Source organism: Hydra vulgaris, chromosome 13 (genome assembly GCF_038396675.1).
Source record: "Hydra vulgaris chromosome 13, alternate assembly HydraT2T_AEP".
NCBI lineage: Eukaryota > Metazoa > Cnidaria > Hydrozoa > Anthoathecata > Hydridae > Hydra > Hydra vulgaris.
In genome coordinates, this window is record NC_088932.1 from 57,821,910 (window position 1) to 57,846,251 (window position 24,342).

The 24,342-nt window shown below is 26.5% G+C and overlaps 1 protein-coding gene across 3 annotated transcripts in view; it reads right to left on the minus strand.

Moving 5' to 3' along the window:
• Positions 1–19,325: 19,325 nt before the first annotated feature.
• The window catches only part of LOC101237243 (synaptotagmin-4), an 86,609-nt gene continuing 81,592 nt past the window's right edge, over positions 19,326–24,342 (minus strand). For all 3 annotated transcript variants that reach the window (XM_065815002.1, XM_065815001.1, XM_065815003.1), the window contains exons 4-6: positions 21,094–21,731; positions 20,734–20,833; positions 19,326–20,377 (exon numbers count right to left, since the gene is read on the minus strand). In XM_065815002.1, coding sequence (XP_065671074.1) covers positions 20,052–20,377; positions 20,734–20,833; positions 21,094–21,731 — 1,064 coding nt within the window. In that variant the 3' untranslated portion in view covers positions 19,326–20,051. The remainder of the gene's footprint in view (positions 20,378–20,733; positions 20,834–21,093; positions 21,732–24,342) is intronic.

The window sequence follows — 24,342 nt, forward strand, 5'->3', positions numbered from 1 at the left end:
TGTTTGAAATTAAATACTTTTTTTAAAAGTATTTAAAAAAATTAATTTTTTTCAAATGTTTTTATTGGTTCTTTGGTAATAACTCAGGTCATTAAAAGAATATTTTAAAAAAAAGGGAAAAATAAATTTAAAAAGACGTTTCCGCCGCATTTAGCACAAAAAATTCTTTGTGGTTCTTAACTTTTTCACAAAAAAAATATTAAAAAAAATTAACACATAATATTTATTCCTTATTGTTTATAGGTTCTATTAACTAACTTTCAAAAAAATAATTTTTTTCTTTTTTCTCATGCTATATTTAATATGTTTGAAAAAAAAAAGACTATTTTATTATCTATAGAATAAAAATTAATTAAATTTATTTGAAAAAAATTTTTTTTTTTATTTAGCGGTTCTTAACTTTCACAATACTGTATATATATTTGTGTGCCACAAAAATTGAAATCAATTTTTGAAAGCTTTTTTCTCATTCAATTTTGCTCAAATTTTGCGCACTTAATCATTTTCGATGACAATACAAGGAAATGGAAAAATTTGACCAAAAAAAGTTAATTAAGTTAACAAAAATTTAATTTGTATTTCCCCATAAGAACACTGAATTAATAAAAAAAAAATTTAAAAACGTAACAGTAATTTTTCCTTCTACAAAAGATAACAAAAAAAGAATTTCTAGGCCCAATAGAATTCTGCTTGCATAAAGCATGGATTTGAAAAAAGAATTTTTTTTTGATTTACTAGTTATATGTAAAAAAAGTTATTTATGAAGTAAACTTACGTAAATATTATATTTAAAAAACATAACACTTACTTTAGAAAAGAAAGTACAACTACATCATAACAACAAATTACTTTTACGTGTGAAAGTAACTAGTTATTTTAGGTGCTCCCAGAAGTCCTTACGGTCTTATCACAGAGCACCGCGGGAGAGCATTTAACAAGAAGTTCACGCCTCCTTCCGTACCAATGTCGCTTGTTGGGCTAGAGCTGGCGTCGAACCTCGGACCTCTGGGTTCTAAGCCAGAACTGTAACCACTGCGCCACGGCTGCTCAAATTAATTAGCAAAAACAGCTTACATTAAAGTAATTTGAAAAAAAATTTATTTACAGTTACAAATAAAAGTAAATTTTTCTTCGAAATTTTATACTTTACTTTGTAAGTAAGTAAAATGTAAGTTATATTGTTTACTTTCTCAAAGAATAGTCATTTCATGTTGATTATCATAAATTTTGAGATTGGTAGCGTATTCTAATCCATCGTCTGTTTGAGAGCACTTCTGGGTAATACTTCAGGTAATACTCGGATGTATATGGGAAATAATAAATATTTGTGTTGGGGATCTTTTTTTCACGTATGAGGGTAGTTCTATTAAAATTAGGGGCAAATATAGTTGACATGCGGGTTTACTAGTAGTGTAGAAACGGGCTTCCTGCCGCATGAGTGGTAGTAGGGGCTGCTAAATAATCATTGATTTTTTATTTTTTGTTTTTTGTTGAGCAGAAATAGATTAATGGCCATAATGTAACTTTGACAGGATTAGAGGACTAAGGGGGTGTTAAGGTGACAATTTATTAAGAAACGATAAACATAAGTAGTGAAAAAATAAATTACAAAAAAAAAAAAAATTTCAAAGCTATGGGTTATTTATGCATGTGTAAACCTTGAAAAAGTCACTTGTCGTTAAAACGCGCTTTTTTCTTCAGTTTTTGTCTTTGTATTTGTCTTTTCAATCAAGTATTTTGTCATGTTAATATCCGCAAAGACTTCGAATGCTAAAACAGTTTTCAAAAAAAATCATAAGTCATTTAAACTATCTGATAAAATTTATTTGATGGAAGGAGTGCTTATCAGATATAATCCTTTATTGCGTTTTGTCATATATAATATAGTTGAAAAAAGATAGCAAGAAAAGCTGTTCAACCTTCTACTATAGGTTGCGGGCACCCTAATAACCTCCTTTTTGTTGCGTTGGTGTCCAATCTGCACAAGGTTGATTAGAAAAATAAAATCTTTCTCAATTAAAATACTGCTTTAGAATAAACTTGTCATTCTTTTTCAAACGTTAGTTTGACTTTACAAGTTGTTTGTCGGCTATCAGTTGTCCCGGAATGTTGCAATTGATTTTTCACTACCTTCCAGACTAGCTTAAGCACTGAATCTTAAAATTGTTTTCAGAGCCAACTGGAGAACTCCACCTTTTGAATCTCCTTTTTTTTTCGACTTTATCATTGAGACTTGACTCTGATTTTATTTTTCTTGACAGCATTTGTGTAGTCCCGATGAGCATGCATGTTTGTTTCCTGTGCATGGGGGGTCGTACCCATTGTTTTTTCTCTAATATTTTGTTTTTTCTTTAAAGTTGGGGTTTATAACTTTTTAAAAAGAAAGATTATTTTCAAAAATTAATACAAAAACAAATAAATAAAGAAAAAGTTTTTTGATTGATTTGTTTTAGCTTTAACTTTTTTGTCGTTAGGAAATAGGTTAGTGGCCCTGATAAAAGTTTACCGTATAGAAGCCAGCCGTAATTGTAGCTATGCTGCTGCTTTTCGCTCCTCTTATTCAGCTTGGTCATTATTAGGGTCGTCCCGAAGAGGTCTCTCATGGGGGTTTGGGGGTTGTATGTGTTTTTTTTTGCCAACTTGAGACACAAACACATAAAAAAAGGTCCTCAATATGTGATATTTGCCAACTATACTTCAAAACTTGCCGACTGAAATGTACAAATGTACAAATGTGCTAACTCAAATGCATATATAATAGCTTGGGAGGAGAGGATACCCCTTACATCCCCCGTTCGGAATAGCCCTCATCGGCTCTGGTCGGCCCTAGTCGTAACAGCCTCTCAAAGGGAATTTTTTTTTTTTTTGTTTATTTATTAATAGCTATTAATGTCTGGAATGAACTAATTTTAGTCTATTTCAGACAACAATTATTTCAGTTAGTCATTTCCAGAAATAACTTTCATTTTGGTTAGATTAGTTTTTAACAACAACCACGCTGATTAAAAGAGGGCCAAAGTAAAAAACATAGAATAAAATTGTAAAATGCAGAGCCATTTCCAAAGCAAGAACAATAAACCAGATAGTCTTTAAAAAAAAAACTTTTAAATAACTGATTTAATTAACATTAAAATTAATAAAAAAAAATTTAAAAAATTAAAAGTTAAAAAAGTAAAAATAATTAACTTAAAAACAATTTATAACTTTTCATAAACACAGCAGCTGCTTATTTTAATTTATTTAATATAGCGAGTTTAATATAGTTTAATTTATTTAGCGAGTTTACTAGAGTTTAATTAATTTAGCGAATTTACTAGAGTTTAATTAATTTAGCGAATTTAGTAGAGTAGTTCATTAAGGAGCACTTTTAAATTTAAAATTACATGGTCGATTGTGAAGAAAAGTGTCTTGATGTTATTTCATCATATAGATGAAATAATATCAAGTTCTTTTTTTTTCAGTAAAATTTTGTTACTTTTTTTACTTTAAATTTTTAAAAAATTAAAAGTAAAAATTTAACAAAAGTGCAAATCGCAATATTTAAACAACCAGATTCCAATCACATATTTAAAATCAGGCCCGTAGCAAGCTTTTTGTTTTTGATTGAGAATTTAACTCTATGTAACAACATGGAGCAAACTCCAAACATTTATATTTTTGTAAAGCTTTTCAAAAGTATTGCGATAATCGGAGTCTGTTAACAATAAACCCCTAAAATGTCTCCCTTTCACCCCTAAAAATCTCCCTTTCATGCCATTAGCGTTAAACCGACGAGTTTAGAATATTTATATATACATTTTTTTAAATATTTAAACTAAATTTAAGTTCATTAACAAATCTCTAATGTCATGCAATAAACTCTTAGTGTTCAAAAATTATGACCATATAAATTTTGAGCAACCTTCCAAATTAATTTAGAAAATTTAAAGTATTCTTTAAATAAATTATAATTTCGACTGACAATCAAATTCTGTTCCTCAATCAAAAGTTTGGAGCAAAAGTTAATTTAACTTTTTTTTTCGTAAATATAGGTAATATGACGCTGACTTTATCGTTTAACGTAAAAATTCGTCAAAGAATAACGAAGAAAATTAAGTTTTTATAAGCGACTTTATCTGCAAGATCATTTGTATTTTTAAAAAAATATTTACAAATTAATTTTTTTTTCTAATTTAATTTGGTCATTAATTTTTTTTTTTTAAATTTTATTACATAAAGACATTCTTTAAAGCAGTAGCTAACTTTTAATATATATAATTTTTCTAAATTTGCCGTTGCAAATAATTACTTTTTCGTTTGTAAAATCAAGGACTTAAAATAAGATGGACGTTCAACACATTGTTTAAAAAAAAAGATATGCGCGTTACGGAATTGTTTGGAGAACAATAGGAAAACAAAAAAGAGAATTGCAAAATGTGGGAATATTTTTATTAGATTCGACGTTAAAAAAAGTAGGTCTCGACTATCCAATAAAATATCTTAAGATTTCGTAAAATATATTTTTTGAACAGTTAAACATAAAATGAATATGACAGATGAGTTTAATATTAATCAAGAAGATTATTCTTTTTTGCTTAAAAATGTTGATTCTGAAATTGAAATAGTTGTGGAAGATTTTATCGAGCTAGACCTTGACGAGTTAGCCGACTTCTTCTCAGATGATTTAGAATTAGAGCTCATACCATTAGCAATACCTACAGAAAAATCGATTTCAGAAGAAGAACCAAATAAGCTCAAAAAAATAGAATAATAACTAAATCTACTCGTCCGAAATGTCACAACAAATATATTAGAGAATCTAATTTTAAAATGCATGAAAAGAAATGTTACATTGGTACCAAAGGTGGGTTATACTCGAGTATTTATTGTTTAGTACTCAATGAATGTCTGGTAGTGTCTAAACTGGTAAACTTATATTATGAGTACTCATAATGTGAGTTTACCAGTTTAGACATTACAAGACATTAATCATGTTATATATTCCACAATGTGTTAGTCACATGTTATAAAACTTAATTTCTAAACTGGTGCTTCTGTTTTTAGGATCACTCCAAAGTTATGAAAATATATTGCAACAGTTTCTAGTTTTGATTTTATAAACTATTCAAAATTATAATATGTTGCAATGTACTACTCAGTAGTACAGTACTCAGTAGTCTACTGGATCTCCAATAGAAGATTATATAATCTTATGCAAATTGTAAAAAAGTAACAAAAAATGTAATAAAATAATTATTTTATTACATTTTTTGTTACTTTTTTACAAATTGTAAGAAAATTAGTAAAGTTAGAAATGGCAGGTTAAAGGTTTAGTTTTATTGAAACAATTGATTTTAAAATACTAGTTATAATATATCCCAGTACTTTTGATTGGTCAAAACATGCTTACAATATCTCTTAATTTTAAGCAATCTTTCCCAGTCTGTAAAATAATAATTTGGGCCTTAAACTTCTAAAGCAAACACTAAAAAGACTTAAAAAAATTTTCCTAGAAATTAAAAATTAATTTTTGAAAGATAGTATACATATATAAATTATGATATCAAGAATTGATTTATATTATATAATATAAATCAATTCTTGATGTTATAATTTTATTACCATTATTGAATGTTTTTTTTTAATGTCATTATATAATTATTTATGAAGTTTAACTAAGGCCATTAGTTTAAATTCATAAATAGTTTTATTATAAAACCAACAAATGAATTTATTCAAGTTTTGATAATTAAATATACTATACATTTACTTAGATAATGTGAATAATGGTGGAGCTGCTAAAATCAAATCAAATGATAAAGAAAAAGGTAAATTATTGATATTTATTGAAGATTATATATATATATATATATATATATATATATATATATATATATATATATATATATATATATATATATATGTATACATATATATATATAGTGTGCTCAAAATGAAGCGACTTAAATTCCGTAACCTTTTTAGAAAACACAAACCATCTTGACATTTTTTATATTTTTTCTAATATAACAATGACTAGATGGGATAGTATTTTAAAATTATTGTGAAATCATACTCTCAATTATTTCTTCCCACTTCAAGCACTATATATATGTATATATATATATAGATATATATATATATATATATATATATATATATATATGTATATATATATATATATATATATATATATATATATATATATATACATATATATATATATATATATATAAATTTATATATATATATATATATATATATATATATATATATATATATATATATATATATATAAATTTATATATACCCAGTAAACACACGACGTCTTTAAGACGTCGTGTGTTTACAGGGTATATAATAAATAATTTTTTATATAGAGTAATTAATTTTGAACTCATTTACAAATATATAAAATGCTAAAGTTACTTTACTGCTTACGTTGAAGAATGAAATAAAAAATTTGAAATTACTATTATGTTTTTGTTATGTACACATCCTATACTTTCGGATAATATATAATTTTTTTTTAGTAACTTTGTATACATGAAGTTATAGCAAATTTTATTAAGCTAATAAATATGTAAATAAGTTTTTATAATAAAAGTACATTTATTTTTTTGTTTATTTACATTTTGTTGAAATGATTTTATAATTATTTTATTATAATCTAATGCTTTTTTCTTTTAGAATGGTTACCACCTACTTTATCTACTGACTGCAATATAGATTTTTTGCAATGTACATTTTAAAATATACATTGTACATACATTGTATAAAAATTGAAGTTAATAGAAAAACTTATTTTTATGAAACTTGCTTAGCAAAGGGTTTTTTCATTGAAATCTTAAAATTGAATAACTCCCTTGGAAAAGTTAAGTTAACTTTGCTCAATTAAGAATTCATTTCATTTATTAAACATATGCATATTATATTATCTAGTATATTTAAGTATGTTTACATAATATGCACAATTATTTTTGCAAAATTCACATAAAACATTTTGATTATATTCGGAACACCCAAGATAGATTCAATCTATTTTAAATTCATGTAACTTTAATTTCTTGTTTACATTAAATAATAAACGCAACTAGAAACGTGATGATCAGAGATATCAAAATCATGTTTATATGGGCGTAAATTATCCACTAAATACAGTTTTGATTTTAAATTAAAAATACTAAAAAAAGCAATATGTAGTGCATATAAACTTTAAATTCTCCGAAAGATATTTCATTCGGTAGTTGTTAGACATTTATCTTATTTTGAATATCCGACTCAATAAAAAGATAAGAAGGAACATATTGGAAATTGTTAAAAATCGAATCTTGATGTAAATATAAGAACACTTTTTTTTTAAATAAAAGTTCAAGACTACTTCTTTACTTGCGTTTGAGAAGTAGAGAAGTAGAGAAGTAGAGAAGTAGAGATCCTTTATAGTTCTAGCTAAACTTCCCAAGAATTGCAAGTTATATATGACTCAAATGATTGAATTAAATTTATGAAATTATTTTTTGTTGCCTCATGAACTCCAAATACATTGACAATTTTCATTAGATTTCAAAATAATGAAAGGTTTGACCAAATTTTTTTTTTCTGTACGTTTTTCGTTAAAAACGAAAGCTGTTTTTGTTCTTTTGACAATAACAATAAGTTCTATCGACAACTAATACCACATAAGATTCCTTACCATTAAATATTTCTTTGGCCAACTTGCTGTTATTAGCTAACCATTCACCTCTTGTTAAGCTCCTAAATTATTAGGAATGAAATCTTTGACAAAAGTGTCTCTAAATCAATGTAAAAATTGGGATACTTAAAGATGAGAGTCAATTCTAAAATAATCAGCAATCTTGTATTGATCGCGCCCATTTTTTTGCCAAAATAGAAAGATGGCTAAAACTTGATATAGATCTACTACTCATGTTTCTGATAAAAATTAAAGTTCCGCTTAGTTCTTCAAATTGTTGTCCATTGAATCTACTGGATTCAATGGACAACAATTTTTGGCAAATGGATTCAGGTAGTATTAAGATTTTAGAAAACTTTGAAAATAAATTTCTATGCTGAGAGTAATATTGAAACATCTCTAATAAAGATTTTACTTCTAATGCATTTCAGGTAGTTTTGAGATTTTAGAAAACTTTGAAAATAAACTTTCTATTTATATTTAGTTTTTTTATATTTATATTTATTTTCTCATTTTTTTAACAACAACAAGCTAATTTAAAGCTTCATTGTTTAATAACCCAACTTTGCTCAAATGTTCTCCACAGCATCTTGATCCAGTTGGTATTAGAATTTTCTTTTTTTTGTGTATAAGCTTCAACAGTATCTTGGCCTGAAAAAAATTTAAAACTTTTGAAGAGTGACATAAAAAACTATAGTAATAAAAGGCAGTTGTTCGAGCTATATTTACCGAAATTGATGTTTGACTTTATCAAATTTTTCGAAATAACATCCACATCTATATTCTCGTAAAGTTATTTCACTCATTTGTTGAAATAACTTTTATTTAAATTTTCAATAAATTTAACTAGTTTTATCCTGAAAAAACAATAAAACCGAGTTTATTCTAAACTGATCATCTTATCATTTCAATAGTTTTTCATTTTAAACAAGTAACACTCATGCCCGTTGGAAGTACACTTTAATAGCCTAAAGCGGTTGCTTTAATCGATTGAGTTAAGCGTCTTAATTTATTGTTCTTAAACATGATTCCGTCTTTAATGAAGTGTTTCTAGTTAGACTTAAAAAGTACAGTAAGTAGTTCCAGTAAATACCTTAAATACCTTATACCTTATAATAAATACCTTACTCCAGTATACTCCAGTTCTTTGTATACAACTAAAAGAAATTTGTAAGCTTATTTTGTAAATCCACTAATATAGAATACAACATCTTTTAATATTTTATTAATGATTATAAGTTTTGAAAAAGTAATTTCGGTTGTTTCATTGAAATTATGGAGTAAAGAAAACTTTTCTTTATTGAATTAATAGAGAATTTATTTGCTTTAAACCACATTAAAACATTTTTAGATTCATTTTTCAATTGTAAGAAGATTTGATTTTTTTTTTTCTAGTTTGCATTAAAAAAGTCAGAAAACATTATTGTTGATATGTTTGATGCTTACGAGAGATCGCGTATTAAAAAAACCAGACACCCAAGAATCTTTTGCGCACTTCACAAGACATGAAGTATGAATTTATAAGTTTATTATCTCAATATTGTACGGATTGTGTACGATTACTTAAGTAATGCCCAATCCACATGTTTAATTTGCCTTGTTGTCATTTATCCTAAGCTTTTTTACCAGTATTTTGCGGTTCACTCTACCAAACGTCTTGCAAAGTTTAATGATTCGACACTTTTAGCAAAAGATTCGTTGTAAAAATTGTAAAAATGAATTGAAGTATATTACTACAGATGTAGCCAGAATACTTTTTTACTTGTAAAAAGTTGATACGTCGCATAAAATTTGTACCTTTTTAATATATTATTAAGTTAATAATATAAAGGGTATTTTTTTAAGAGGTATATAACTTTAAGTTGGCAACATTTTTTCATCAGCAGGTCATTGTGTCAGCTGTTAAGGGGGTTATGTTCATTTTGGTTTGGTGTTTAACATGAATGGACTGCAACCTGAACAATACTTCCAAATTGTGCAACTTTATTTTGAAAATCATTGTTCTGCTCGGAATATATATCGCGCACTACGTCCATCTTACTTTCAAAGTGGTCCTAAATCAGCGGCTTTTCGAACTTTAGTTTTGACTGAATCCATTAGGTTGAAAAAGTAGTCTGGATCAAACTCTTTCAACTTTAATCGAATTCTATTCTTAAGGTGGTCAAGATTTTTCGCAGTAAATCCATTTCCATAAACTTTTGCTTTTAAATGTGCCCAAAAATTTTCAATTGGCTTTAACTGCGGTACATTTGGGGGGTTATCTTTAGCGTCGACAAAGTTAATACCTAAAGTGTTGTAAGTTTCTAATGTGTGTTTTACATAATGACATCTCGCTCCGTCAGGCTAAAATAAAATTTTCATGTTTTGATGCTTGGAATTTATAAATGGAAGAAGTCTTTTTGTAATACATTCTTTAGAATAAGTTTTTGCATCCAGTGCACAGTTTTTTACAGCAAAATAAGGCGATGAATGACCAAAACGACTGATTGCAATCCAAACGAGAACTTTCTCTTCAAACTTTTTTTTGAAGTTGAATTTAATGTTAGGATCAGTTTGAGAACTATCCTTTGTATAGTAGCCAGAGTTTTGTGAACAATTTGCACCATTTACACAGAAATAAGATTCATCGTCCATGATGATTTCAAACTCATTTGATGGCTTGAAAAAAGTTTTTGAAAGTTTTAATAAGTTTTTCTTTTGTTTAATTTCTTGCTTTTCTGTTGTTTTTGGTGCATTTTTTCTTTTGGTATACTTTAGTCCATGCATACTTAATAATCTATTTACGTATGAAACGCTTATCTTATATTTTAGTGCCAATTTTCTTTGCGAAATCCCGATTCTCTCTTCTGCTCTTGCAATCATGGACTCTCTCTTTTCTGGTGTAATTTTAAAAGGTTTTCTGCCGCAACCGATTTTTCTATTCATTGGCAAATTATTTTCAGACCTTTTTTTAATTAATTATGTCATAAATTGTAGATTTAGCGATTCCCATTTTCTTAAAATGATCCACTGTAAATTTCTTTCCACTGTTTATGTTTTGTTTATAAAAATTTCCAATCACATTTCTAACATCGTTCTCTTTTAGATGCTCCATGTTTATTTGAATTAATTATTTAAACTCAATTTTGCCACAAAATGAAACTGTTGTTGTTGACCGATTAATTTAAAAATTTCGAATCGAAAATTCGAAATTTCGAACAATTTGTGTACATTTGAAATCAGTCCGGATTTTTTGTGAACAGACGTTAACTTCGTAAAAGATGTAAATCAAGCTTACATTCATGGAAAATACTTAGTATCAAAAAACAAAGTACTAACGGAAATAAAAAGACAAATTACTGAATTTAATATTAAGAAATTTAGAAACTATCTACTCAAAGTAAACTGGAAATAACTAGTTAATTGCAAAGATACAAATAAGGCCTAAATATTTTTTACAACGAGTTCTTAAATGCGTGCGACAAAGAGTTTTTGATGAAGGAAATTCAAACCAAGCTTTTAAGTCTACAAAGCCCATGGATTACAAAATGACTTATTACATCTTCTTAGAAGAAACAAAAACTCTATGAAAATACTTAAAAAAACTTATCAAAACGAAAAATTATATAAAATTTACAATAACCTGATTGAAAACTTGAAAAAAAAAAGCTAAAAAAAAATATTTTTGAATTTTATTACAAAATAGTATCGGAAATAACAAAAACTCTTGGGATATAACAAAGGAAGTCGTAGGAAAAGAAAAAAAAACTCGTGGTTATACTTTACCGAAATATTTATATACTGAGGAAGAATAACTAATGAGAAAAAAAGATATTGCTAACAGTTTCAATAACTTTTTATAAACGCGGGTAAAAACCTAGCAAACAAATCATCACCAGGAAAAAAAAATTGTTAAATCAAATCTAAAAGAAGATGGTGATATCTTAAAGTTATTTAACTATAGACCTATTTCAATACTTCCATGTTTTTCTAAAATTCTAGAGCGAATAATGTATAATAGGCTTTACAACTATCTCACAACTCACTAAGTTCTAAATAACAATCAGTACGGATTTAGAAAAGGGCACTCGACAGAACATGCTGTAATTAAATTAGTTAAAGAAATATTAAATGGGTTTGAAAACAACCTATATATTGTTGGAGTGTTTATTGACCTCTCAAAAGCCTTTTATACAGTGGACCATGATATTCTTCTTTACAAACTTAAAATTTATGGAGTCAAAAAAAATCATTTTAAATGGTTTTGTTCCTATCTTAAAAATCGCAAACAATGTGTATACTATGAGAAAATCTACAGTAAATTAGAAAACATTACCTGCGGAGTTCCACCGAGATCTATTTTAGGGCTTTTATTGTTCATTATTTAAATCAACGATATTTAATTATCATTTAATATACTAAACTTCAATCTTTTTGCTGACGACACCTAAGTTTTTTGATTCCACTATGAATCCTGAACTTGATAGCCTTAATGAATGGTTTAAAGCCAACAAACTCTCTCTGAACTCCACGAAAAACAAATATTCTTTTCTAAATCTTCTAAATCTGACACGTTGCCCTTAAAACTCCCCGATATTTTATTAGAAAAAAAAACAAGTTGTAACGGACATTCTGTGTTAAATTCTAAGGCGTTTTAATCGATGAGCAAATAAGTTAGAAAGAGCATATTTATCTAATAGAAAATAAAATTTCAAAAAGTATTGGAATTAGGTATAAAACTAGATATATGTTGGATAAAAGCTTTCAAATCTATTTACTTTTCATTTCTTCTAACATCCGTCAAGACGTGTAAGACAACAATATGTATAAGACAAGCCGCCTTATATTAAATGCTAATAAATACACCAGTGCCAATCCACTGCTTAGAAAGCTTGGAGTGCTGAATGTTTACCAGTTAAATATTTATAATATTCTTTTATTCGTGTTTAGATTAAAATATCATATGTTGCCTAATATTCTTGAAGACCTTTTCTTTATTATAGATCATAAATATTAAACAAAGCATTCGTTGCTTAATTATCAGGTACTAAAAACTTTGTTAAAACAATCCGAGTTCTCAATAACTTACCGAGGGCCACATTTGTGGAACTTATTCCTCCCAAATAATAATAAAACTTCAACTTCAATTCAAACTTTTAAAAGTATCTTAAAAAACAGTTACTTGGTTATGACGTATCTCAAATACTGTTTTATTTTTAATTTTTATTTTATTCTCTTTTATTTTTTAACTTTTCCTTTTGTTAAAAAGTGACATCGCCGTTTGCATCATTACTTTTCTTTGAATTTTATTTTTTTTATTTTAAGTTGTATTGTATTTGAAAAAAAAATGTAACACTTTTTATTTAAAAGTATTTAATATTATTTTACTGAAATGGTAATACTTTTTTTATATGATAGGTATTTTTTTTTGTTTAATATGCAAATGATACGGGGCTGGATGATAAGACTTTTGTCTTCTGCTTGCTCCTGTCACATCTTAACTCAAAAAATATTGTAAATAATCTTAATATAATTGCTAGAGTTAACGTTTAACGTTTAACGTCGTTTTGCTCTCGTTTTTGAAGTAGTTTTAATTAGTTACTAGGCTTTTCTGAATTTGAAAGAGCGCGTTCTCAAATAAGTTTTGCTCATATTTTTATTAAAATAAAATTTTTCACATGTGTAACCCTTTTTAATTCACTCTCATTTTTTTTTTTTTAATATTTTTAGCATCGTCTTCTGTTACCTCTGAAAATGATGAGGTTATGCTTTATATTCTGCTTAAATAAAATTGCAAATATTTATAATTTTATTATATTCTTCAATTTGTAATTTTAGAGTCGTTAACATTTGAGAGTTTTTTCGATTTTAGATTCGTTAACATTTGAGCAATACAGAAATTATCGCTCCCAACACCGAGGGCCTCTCTCGGAGAGGTTTTTCAATTAGTGGTATAGTAAATGGGAGTATGGATGAGCCCTCCTTTAAATGGAGGGCTCATCCATACCGGGGTGTTTGGAGACACCGAAGAAAAAAAGTAAGCAAAAGGTTGTAACGGGTGGCCCAAGATAAATGGCATAGGTAGTATTTTTATTATAATTTTGTTATTTTTTTAGCTAGAACAGTGAATTTTTTTTTAAAAGATTTATTTTTAAATTCTCTATAAATCTGTCTTGATGGCTTTGTTTTATGGTTTTTAATTTTATTTGAAATCTAAAGATTTGCAAAAGCTTGTTCTAAATACCAAAATGGTGATGGTCCATCAAAAATATTTGCTGATATTAAGGGTGTCATTGGGTTTCGTATAACAAATCGGTGGTGTCAAATAATAAGAGAGACAGGCCCTATCGAGTTGAAATATCCATCAGGTGGTCCAAGATCAGTTCGAACAAATCCAAACATTTAAAAAATCAGAAGTCGTCCGAAACGTTAAAAGAGGATTTCATCTCAAAAATTAGCTAATGAACTCAATATCTTCAGAACCAGTGTTCAAAGAATACTTCAAAAGGATCTCAATTTGCAGGCATACAAACACAGAGTTGAACCACTGCTTACAAATGGTCAAAAATTCAAGAGAATTAAATTTGCAAATTGGATAAAAAACCATTTTCGAAAAGACCAAACACTAAAAATTCTGTTTTCAAATGAAAAAAATTTTTGATTTAAATGGTATGTACAATGCCCAAAATTATCGCATATGGTCCACTAATCGTAATGAAGCTGATAAAGACGGTGGTAATAAACAGAAACAAAAATTCCCTCAAAAGGTAATGGTTTGGTTGAGAGCTTGTTCAAAAGGTGTTACACCACTGGTTATTTTGGAAAAAGATACAGTAAATCATGATTGGTATATAACAAAAAGTGTTGCCAGTGGCCTTGAAATATGAAAGCGAGATGTTTGGTGATGATTGGACATTTCAACAAGATGGAGCAGCCTCGCATACGCATCATTTAACTCAACAATGGTGTCATAATAATTTTCCTGCTTTTATTGACAAAAACCACTGGCCTCCAAATTCACCCGATCTCGATATTTTAGATTATTCAATATGAGATGAACTCGTTCACCAAATGAAATGGAATAAAATTAAATCAAAATAAAAATTAATTCAAGAACTTGAACGAGCAGTAAAAAACATTAGAGTAAATGTAGCTTTAGAAAGTTGTGCTAGTTGGACCAATCGCTTATATCGTATGTCAAAAAATAATAGAGACTATTTACATTAAATAAATCATATCATTTTGTAGAGAATTTCATAATAAATCTTTTAAAAAATTCACTGTTCTAGCTAAAAAGTTATAATAAAAGTACTACCTATGCCATTTATCTTGGGCCACCCGTTAAATGTCTTCTATTAGTGAAGATATTTATAACTTTTGTGTTGCTGCTTTTTCTTTGGTGATTTTTTAATTTTATTTTTTTTAATTTTGTAATTTATTTTTTTTAATTTGTAAATTTTTTTAAATAATATATTATGTTGTATATTTGATTTGTTTTGGTCTTTGTTAATTAAAATTTTATTTGTTTTTCACTAATTAAACTTAAATATAGTTAAATTGATTCATTACCCAATTATCATAATATAATGATGCTACATTCTATTGTTAAAAATAATTAATTGGTAGTTTAATTTATTGAACTCACTGCTTTTAAAATTTACTATAAGCCAAGACAATATATTTAGCACTGTAAATGCAATTTATTTATATCTCAATTTGATTTTTTATCTTTAATGTTTCTAGTTTGGCCCCTTGAAGCATTTGTTATTTTGCTTTTTAATTAAAATATTTTAAATCTATTGTGGTGTTTTTTAAATTAAACTAAAGTTTACTAATAGCCAACATGAAATAACGTCATTAAACATAACCAACAGACTACATCATGACAGCGACTGGAGTATGACAACAGGTTACCGAAAAGCAAGCAAATTTTTTTCCTTTTTTTTTTTTTTTTTTTCATTTTTGTCTACTTATCAGTTACAATTTTTATTTTAGGTTTGTCATATGACGTATTAATCCAACATATAAGATCAAAGTTTTCACATTTTTTTAAATTCGTTATACACATGTTTGATTGTAAATTAAACTTTTTGTGTTTGAAACGTATTTGTACTTAATTGTTTAGTTGTTTGTAATAAACTTAGTTATTTTTAATAAATTTATTTAGTTGTGTGCATTTAACGGATTTAAGAAAATTTTCTTTTTTAAAGAAACATAAATCAAGGGGATACCAAAAGATTAATAACTCCAGTATAATATAAATTAACTTTATATTAATCTTAATAATTAATTAAATTTCATGTTATAAAAAATATAACAAGAGTTTAGCTTTAGTTTTTCGTCAATTTAAAGCATGATGAAATGTTATTATTTTGTGTCAGTAACTAAAAGGAAAATGGTTCTGATTTACACTGATATGACCTATGTCAGTTGTAAATTACTCAAATAATGTAAAATAATTGGTAAATTATTTTACTTTCTCATAATCTTATGTTAATTTTATAGATGGCTTTATATTTTGAAATTAAAGGCGTTTTTCTAAGTGGTTATTAGTTAAGGTTTCGCAACTTTGAATTGTGGAAAACAGCCACTATAAATTAATTATGTAACAGGCCGACCATAACCCGTATTATGGGTTGCTTTCTGCTAGTTTGTTATGAAGATGACGAAATATATATACATGTATATATATATATATATATATATATATATATATATATATATATATATATATATATATATATATATATATATATATATATATATATATAAATCACACGACGTCACAAGTCTATACATTAATGTACCTTTTTGAGAAACCAATAATGTGTCATTTCAACTTGAGGCAGTATTGATAATCTTGAAATTAATAAAACTGATTTAAAGAAACTTTCCAACTTATTTTTCTTTCAGCAACATCGCAACCACATTAACAATTTAAAAAGCAGACTTTTGACCTAATAGATTTTGTTGCTATAGGCTCCCCACTAGCTCCTGTTCTTGTATTTTATCTATGGATTATTTTGAAGAGAAATTTATTTTAAAAACGTTATGTTGATGACATTTTTTCCGCATTCTCATCAGTAAATATGCATGCCAGTTTCTTTACTATATCAACATAAGACATAATTCCATTTTTTTTACCTTGAAAAAGGAAAAGGAATCTAAAATCTCTTTCATGGACATTAATATTCACAAAGTAAATAGTTCCTTATGTACTTCCATTTTTCATAAGGAAACGTATTTAAACCTTCATACCTTCTTTTGTAGTTTTGTCTCTTTTTCACCCAATGTAAATTTAATTAAATACTTAATTGATAAAACCTTTAAAATTAATAATGCTACTTTTTTTACTATGACATTGATAATCTTTTTAACATTCTTAAATGTAACATATATCCAACTTGGCTTATGAATAAAATTTATAAATCTTATTTAAACAAAAAAACTTTTTTTGTTCAGATAAGAAATCGTCAGCCGAGAACCAAGAGACCTCATTTTGTATTTTTTTTGTTTATTATCAATAAATATTCAACAATCAATGAAGTATTGTCTAATAAATCTAGTCTCAAGAATGATACAACTTTTAAAAATATTAAAAAAATTAATCGGACATTCTCGCAGAAAGCCTTTGCAAATTAAACTTCAAAACTTAATTTACTCGGAAACATAAAAAAATGGGCATACGCCCTCTCGGGGCGTATGTTGGCCCTCGGCTAACAAAATGTCTCAATATGTTTATCTTATACATAATAAGACATCAATACATGTTTTATATTAATTTATTGTCATCTTTAGTTAGGTTTAAAAAAACTTATTTAAATTTATATACAAATATTTTACTCTAATAAAATACAAAGTACTTACGACATAATAATAGGATAATAATTATAATAAATAACAATTAAATATACAATACTAGTTAATAATAGTTATCAAAACAACTATTTTGCAGATGCTGGTTATATATATTGTTAGCATATTTGTATAAATGTGAGTTTTTGTCTCTTCTGTAGTATTAAATCATTGGTATTTTAAGGCAGCAAATATTTTGGCCTATATAACAGCAATTACATCCTGCGCGTACATATTTATAAACAACGAATGATTTAAACTCTACAGGAAAAGAACCCTTTGGCGAAAACGTATAAGAGATTTTAAAAGTGGTAAAAATCAAATTAAAGGGTATAAGTTTGCAATGTTTTAAAATGATAGAGTTAAAACTCTTTCTAGTTTAAACAGATATATTACCAACATATATCTGTTTAAACTAAAAATTTTAAAGGAGTTTTTCATGACTTCTTGGTTTTTGGATTCAGATTAATTAGTACAAAAAGTTTCAGATAAACGATTTTAATGTATGAGTGTATTACTTAAAATCAGCCATCAAAAATTACCATTTTTAATAATAAAAGCTCAAAATTATACAAAAAATAATCTTGCATAACAAAAAATTAAATCAGATTTTAGGTTAAAATTTTGAAGAAATGCAAAATGGTTTTCTTAACTAAAATATCTGATTAAAAACATTGTATGGAGTGCCGAGAGACACTTGGATAAAATAGTTACTTTAGTAAAGGTGGGGAAAACTCAGCAAAAAAAATTTACACTATTTATTGTCTAAATATATTTTTGCTTTGTTTCCACGAAAAAATAATTTTAAGATTTATTAATTACTCAACCAATATTTATCAAAATAAAACTGATAGATGTTTGTAGAATTAATAATAATTTACTTTTGAGTCAATGTTTAAACTTGAAAAAAATCATATCTGTTTTTTCTTATACGAAATGTATCTTAAGATCTTCCACGCATATTGCATGGTTGAAAAATTATTTTGAAACGTATATTGCATTGTTGAAGCTTTATGTTGAAACACATGTTGAATTGGTTGAAAGAGTAGCAGGAAAAACAATTAACATGTATGCAATTCTGTAAACTTTTTGGTCTAAAAGTTATCAGCATATGTCCGGTTATTTTTTATTTAAAGTTAGAGGAGGTTTTCATAGGTTTCATAGGTTTCATAGGTTTCAGAGGATGGTCTTTTCATGCTTTATTAAGTGTATTAAAGTTTGCGAACTTTGATAACACTTAATGCGAAAAAGAACTGTTAGTATTGGATCATCAATTAAAGTGACAATAATGAATTTCAATAATAAGTTGAATAGTTGGTGGTGTTTTATTACAGTTGTGGAAGAAATCAACTTACCGTCGGTGATTTAGAAACCCTGCAAACATGCTATTAAGGGATTTTCAGTGGACCTATATAGGCATTTTGAGCGGTCAACTGTTGTTTTGCACATCTGTTACTTAGTTATTGGTATTAGTGTCAGACGCCAAAAGTGGCTAGCTAATCACTAGCCACTTATAACATGTCGGAAAGATATAGGTAGACTAATTATAGCGGCTGGCACTAATGGTCCACTAAGTAACCGATGAGCAAAACTCCATTATACCGCTTAAAAATGCCTGCATACATGTAGGTCTATTGCAAATCCACTAAAACAATGTTTGTTGGGAAACCACTAAAAAATAATTAATAAAATAATTTATGTAAGTCATGTTTTATACTTGAAAAGATACTTTCTGACTTTCTTTGGTTTAAAAATAAATACTCCAAAATAACCGGAGTAAATGAAAGATAAACTTGAAACTGAAACAATATGACAAACCTTTAAGAATCAATAAAAGTTTTCTTCAAAGACTTTTTAGCATAATTTATTTACAGCGTTAAGGTTGTTTTTTTTTTCTTAACTTTACAGCGACACTATATTTTAAATATATTAATAGCATTGAAATCTGTCACTTAGTTAAACAGGTATATAGGAACTAAAAAGCACAAAATAAATAATTCTTTAAGCGCAATTTCATTATTTTTGTGTTTTGGAGCTTTCCAATATGACGAACTTGGCTTTATTTTGAATATTGTTAGAGACGCGCAATCCATTAATGAGATGAGTGTTTGATAACTGCACAATCATCATTTAACGCAACGCGTGATTGTTTAGTGTGTTGTTAGCATGAATAGCATACCTTGCATTTTCAGGTAATTATCTATAATAGTTATGAGTGGTCGGATTGACTTAGCAATAAATGTATCATTACTACGATTATATTGCCTTTTTACGTTAAAAATAGAACTATACACGTAAATGAACTTAAAATTCGCATAACAATGGTACAAACCTATGTTTAGTAAAAGTCACTAGAAAATTTTCTCGTTTTGCTGCACATATTTGTTGAACTTTTTAAGTGTTATAAATAATAATTAAAATGAAATTTTATTTTGAGTTTGCTAAATTCTTAACTAGTTAAAAATCTGCAGAATGCAATTTCTCCAGAAAAAATCCAATGTATGAAAATTAATTAACCAGCTGGTTAGAGAGATTTAGTTAATTTTTAGATTTCATTTGGATCTATCAGAGTGTGCCATTCTGAATGAGGTTGATGGGGAGAATCCTGCACAAGTTGCCAATGAGTTACAGCAGATTTTTGTGGAGAAAGCAAACTAAATATCACGTGACCAATAACACAGTTTTTACCCAGAAAACTTGAATCATTAACTGAAACAACCAGAGTAAAAACTGAAAGTGGATTTGAAATATCTGTACTGATATCAAATTCTATCGATTCATTAAATATAGGATTGGACGAATTGTATTTTTTAGAGGTATTTTTCATGTCAATTGATTCTTCTCGAAATAATGAAACGGTGACATAAGGATCTAAAATTCAATATTTCAAATAAGTATATTGTATTTTGAAAAAAAAAGTAATAATTTTTTTTTTTAATATTATATATGTATAATCTTTTAAAATCATATTCTTGTTATACAATATTTTCATATTTGTTGCATTTAATTATTACGGCAGCGTATAAACTTTTTGTTTTAAATATATTTTAATATATTAATAACATCGAAATATATTTAAAACAAAAAGTTTATACGCTGCCGTATTAATTAAATGCAGCAATTATATATATATATATATATATATATATATATATATATATATATATATATATATATATATATATATATATATATATATATATATATATATTCTATGTTTAATTTACTTGAAAACTTTGGCAAACTTTTTGCTTGAACTATAATCACATCGAGCTTGGATATTGTTGCTTGGTGACATAAAGAGATGTTTATAGATCCCAAAGATGCCTAGAAATCAGATAAACAATCATAAAAAAATAATTATAAAAACAATAATTATAAATAATGTTTTATTAACATGTTATTATATTATGAAAAAATAAAACAATAGAAAAAATAATCAAACAGTTTAATAAAAGTTCAATGAGTTGAATTAGGTTAAGCAAAAAAGAAAAAGGAAAAAATTAGTAGAAAAATAAAAATTACTAAAAAATTAAAATTAACAAAAAAACAAAAGATATAAAATCAAAGAACAAAGGGCGTCTTACCTTGGTCGTAAAATGCCAAAAAAGATCACAACTGATATTGGATTCTTCACTTGCATAGCTAAGATCAGTAATGGGTATTTGTGCTTCTCCAATAATTTTTTTATGAAATTTCTTCATCTTGTTATGTTTTATCAATTTTATTTGTAAATTACATCTATTTAATTTTGTTATATCGTGGAAACAAAATTGTTCGTTAAAGTTGAACTCATTGCTACCTTTTATGCACTTTGAAGTTTGTACTTGCATTTTTTTTGGCATTATACTCAGAAGAACAAAAAAATTTAGACAACTGTTTGGCTTTTTATTATTAAAATAAACAACTCTAGAAATCCATACTTCTAAAGTGTTACTACTACTCAAAAATTTTGCTTTTATTGTTATAGTTCCAATTTTTTTCCTTTTTAACAAATGAATTTGGTTGTTCTTGCGATTGGAAGCAATTTTTCTCTTAATACCATGAAGATGTTTTTTGTTACACTCAATTACGCCAGTGCTAGAATAGCTAGAACATGATTGGTCACTATCGCTAACTAAACTATCTGCTGAATTGTATTCATTATTCAGTGAATCAATTTCCCAAGACGAACTATCATCTTCACTAAAAAGTTCTGAACGTGAACGGAGATCGGAGTTGCATACTAAAATAACCAAAGATTAAAAAAAAAACGTCAATGTTGATTAAGAAAACGTCAATGTTGATTAAGAAAACGTCAATGTTGATTAAGAAAGTAAACAGAACATTCAAATACTAGTAAAAAAAAAAAAAAAGTTTTTTTTACACTGTTGTCCGAGGACTCGTAAAAAAGTTAGACAAAAAAAAAGGTGTTACAAAATAAGAGTTTATAAAACCTTTTTAATTTTATGAAGAGTTTAAGTTAATATATTAATTTAATAAAACTTTGATTTCAAATGTTTTGTGATTAAAAAAATAAATAAAACAAATTCAAAACAAAAACAGAAATGTTTTGTCAAAATGATTCAGAATCTTAACTTTTGAAGTACTTTTTTTAAAGACGTTGTTAAAAACGACTTTCTGAAAAAATCAATTTTACAAATTTTTGTTAGTGACTTCTCGAAAATTGTTATTTACATGATGTTTCTATTCATAATAGTAGCGCAATTCTAAAATTCTTTTAAAAATTATTCATTGGCTTTTTGATATTGGATTTCAAAGTTCATCGGTTATTGATGTGGACAGACGTGTTGTCGCAGTATAAAAATTATTTTGCAGTTTTTTAAAAAAAGACCGTCATTAATTCACAAAAGAAAAGTAAAACAACTTATAATTTAAAACAAAAAAAATCCAAATTTATCAGAATAAATAACAAACTAAGAAAGATGGAGGATTGATTGCGTGGAATAATCTAAGTATCGATGAAGTTAAACAAAACGATTGTGAAAGATAACGGTGCAATAAAGATAAACAAACCTTTTGAAACTTATTTAGGTCTTAACACAGCGTTAATTTTTGACCAAAAATCTCCCAACGCGAGTTGTTCTTGTGACAATTAAAATTAAGTATCTTTTGACTGCAATATTCTTACATTTGATTTAGTTAACGCTATAATTTTCAGATTAAAAACCAAGGTCTATGGCTTTATTGGTTAAAAAGTTCCATTTCTTGTTCATAGAAGATTATAAGTATTTTTACACATTCTTTGTATTTTTTAATACAAAGAATGTGTAAAAATGTGGTACCATAGTGGTTTATCAACTATGTGCCACATAGTTGATAAACCACTATGGTACCACATAGTTTTACATCTGAAATTGGTACTTGTAATAATATCTTTCTTTTAAGATTTTGAGAGTTAATATATATTCTGTGGTATTTTATTTCTTTTAGTAAAATTTTACATTTTTGTTTTTTTAAAAAATTTTTAAATCTAAAATAATGAATTATCTTTAGAATCTCTAACTAAATATGGACCCTCAATCAAGAAAAAAAAAATATGGACCCTCAAACAAGAAAAAATAAGATGGACCCTCAAACAAGAAAAAAAAAACCCTGAAAAAGCTAATAGTTATTTACGCATTTTCCTTTTTTTTTTTTTTATTTTTTTTGCCGTTAAATAATACATATAGTTTCGAAGCACATAAATAAAAATAAATATTGGCAGGGCAAGAAGAAGACTAATTTAGCCTTATCACCGAGCCCTATTCTCACGTATTTACAAAAACCGTAATATTTAAATATCTATAGTTAACAAACTATTTATAAATAAAAATAAAAAAGTAAAATAGATAACAATTCCTTATCATTTAATGAAAAACTTAAAGAATAAAACTTTAAGGAAAGAGTAAAATCATTTTTGCAGAATAAGAAAAAATAAATAAGATATTATCATTTATTTAAAAATTAAAAATATAAAGTAAGATTTAAAAATAAAAAGTATATAAATTAATTTACACCATAGAAATAACAAAAATAAATTAGTCAACTTCATAGAAATAACTTAAATAAATTAGCAAAAGTCATAGAGGTAATACCATAATTAAGATAATTAAAAAAAAAAAATGTTGATACACTCAGTGACATAATTTTGTATTAATTATTTTATGTATTTGAGTTTTAATTAAAAAAACATTTAGAAAAAACATTTAAAATCGTATATATTAAAATCCATAAGTAAGAATGCCTGTTTTGATTCATTTTTAAACTGCTCTGTATTATTTATGTGTTTTTACAATTTTGGGAAACATTTTACACAAGTAGGGTCCACGATAAAGAACTGAATATGAAGTTAGTTTTGAATTATATTTTGGGACAACAAAGTTGTTACTTGAAAATTTTGTTGGATATTTATGAACTATTTTGTCAAAATAGGATTGAAATATTTTAGGAGATAATCCTAAATTTGTTTTATACATGAACATTAAAATTTGGTGTAAGTTGATTTTATATATATTTAATGCTCCAAGTATACGCAGAAGAGGCTCACAAGGTAGTGTTCTATTAGCTCCAAAAATTATTCTGCACGCGTGTTTTTGTTTACAATACAATTTTTTTAATTTTGTATGGTTTGTACTTGCCCATGCAATATTGCAGTAAGTTAAATAACAATTAATAAAAGAGAAATATAAACTTTTCAAAGAACTACTGCTTAAAAATGGTTTAGCCCTATATATCATTGCTAAATTTTTTGATATTTTATTTTCAATACTTTTTATATGTGAACTCCAACGTAAATGTTCATCTAAGATTACGCCTAGAAAGTTTACTGAGTTTTCTCTTTTAATGTTAGTGTT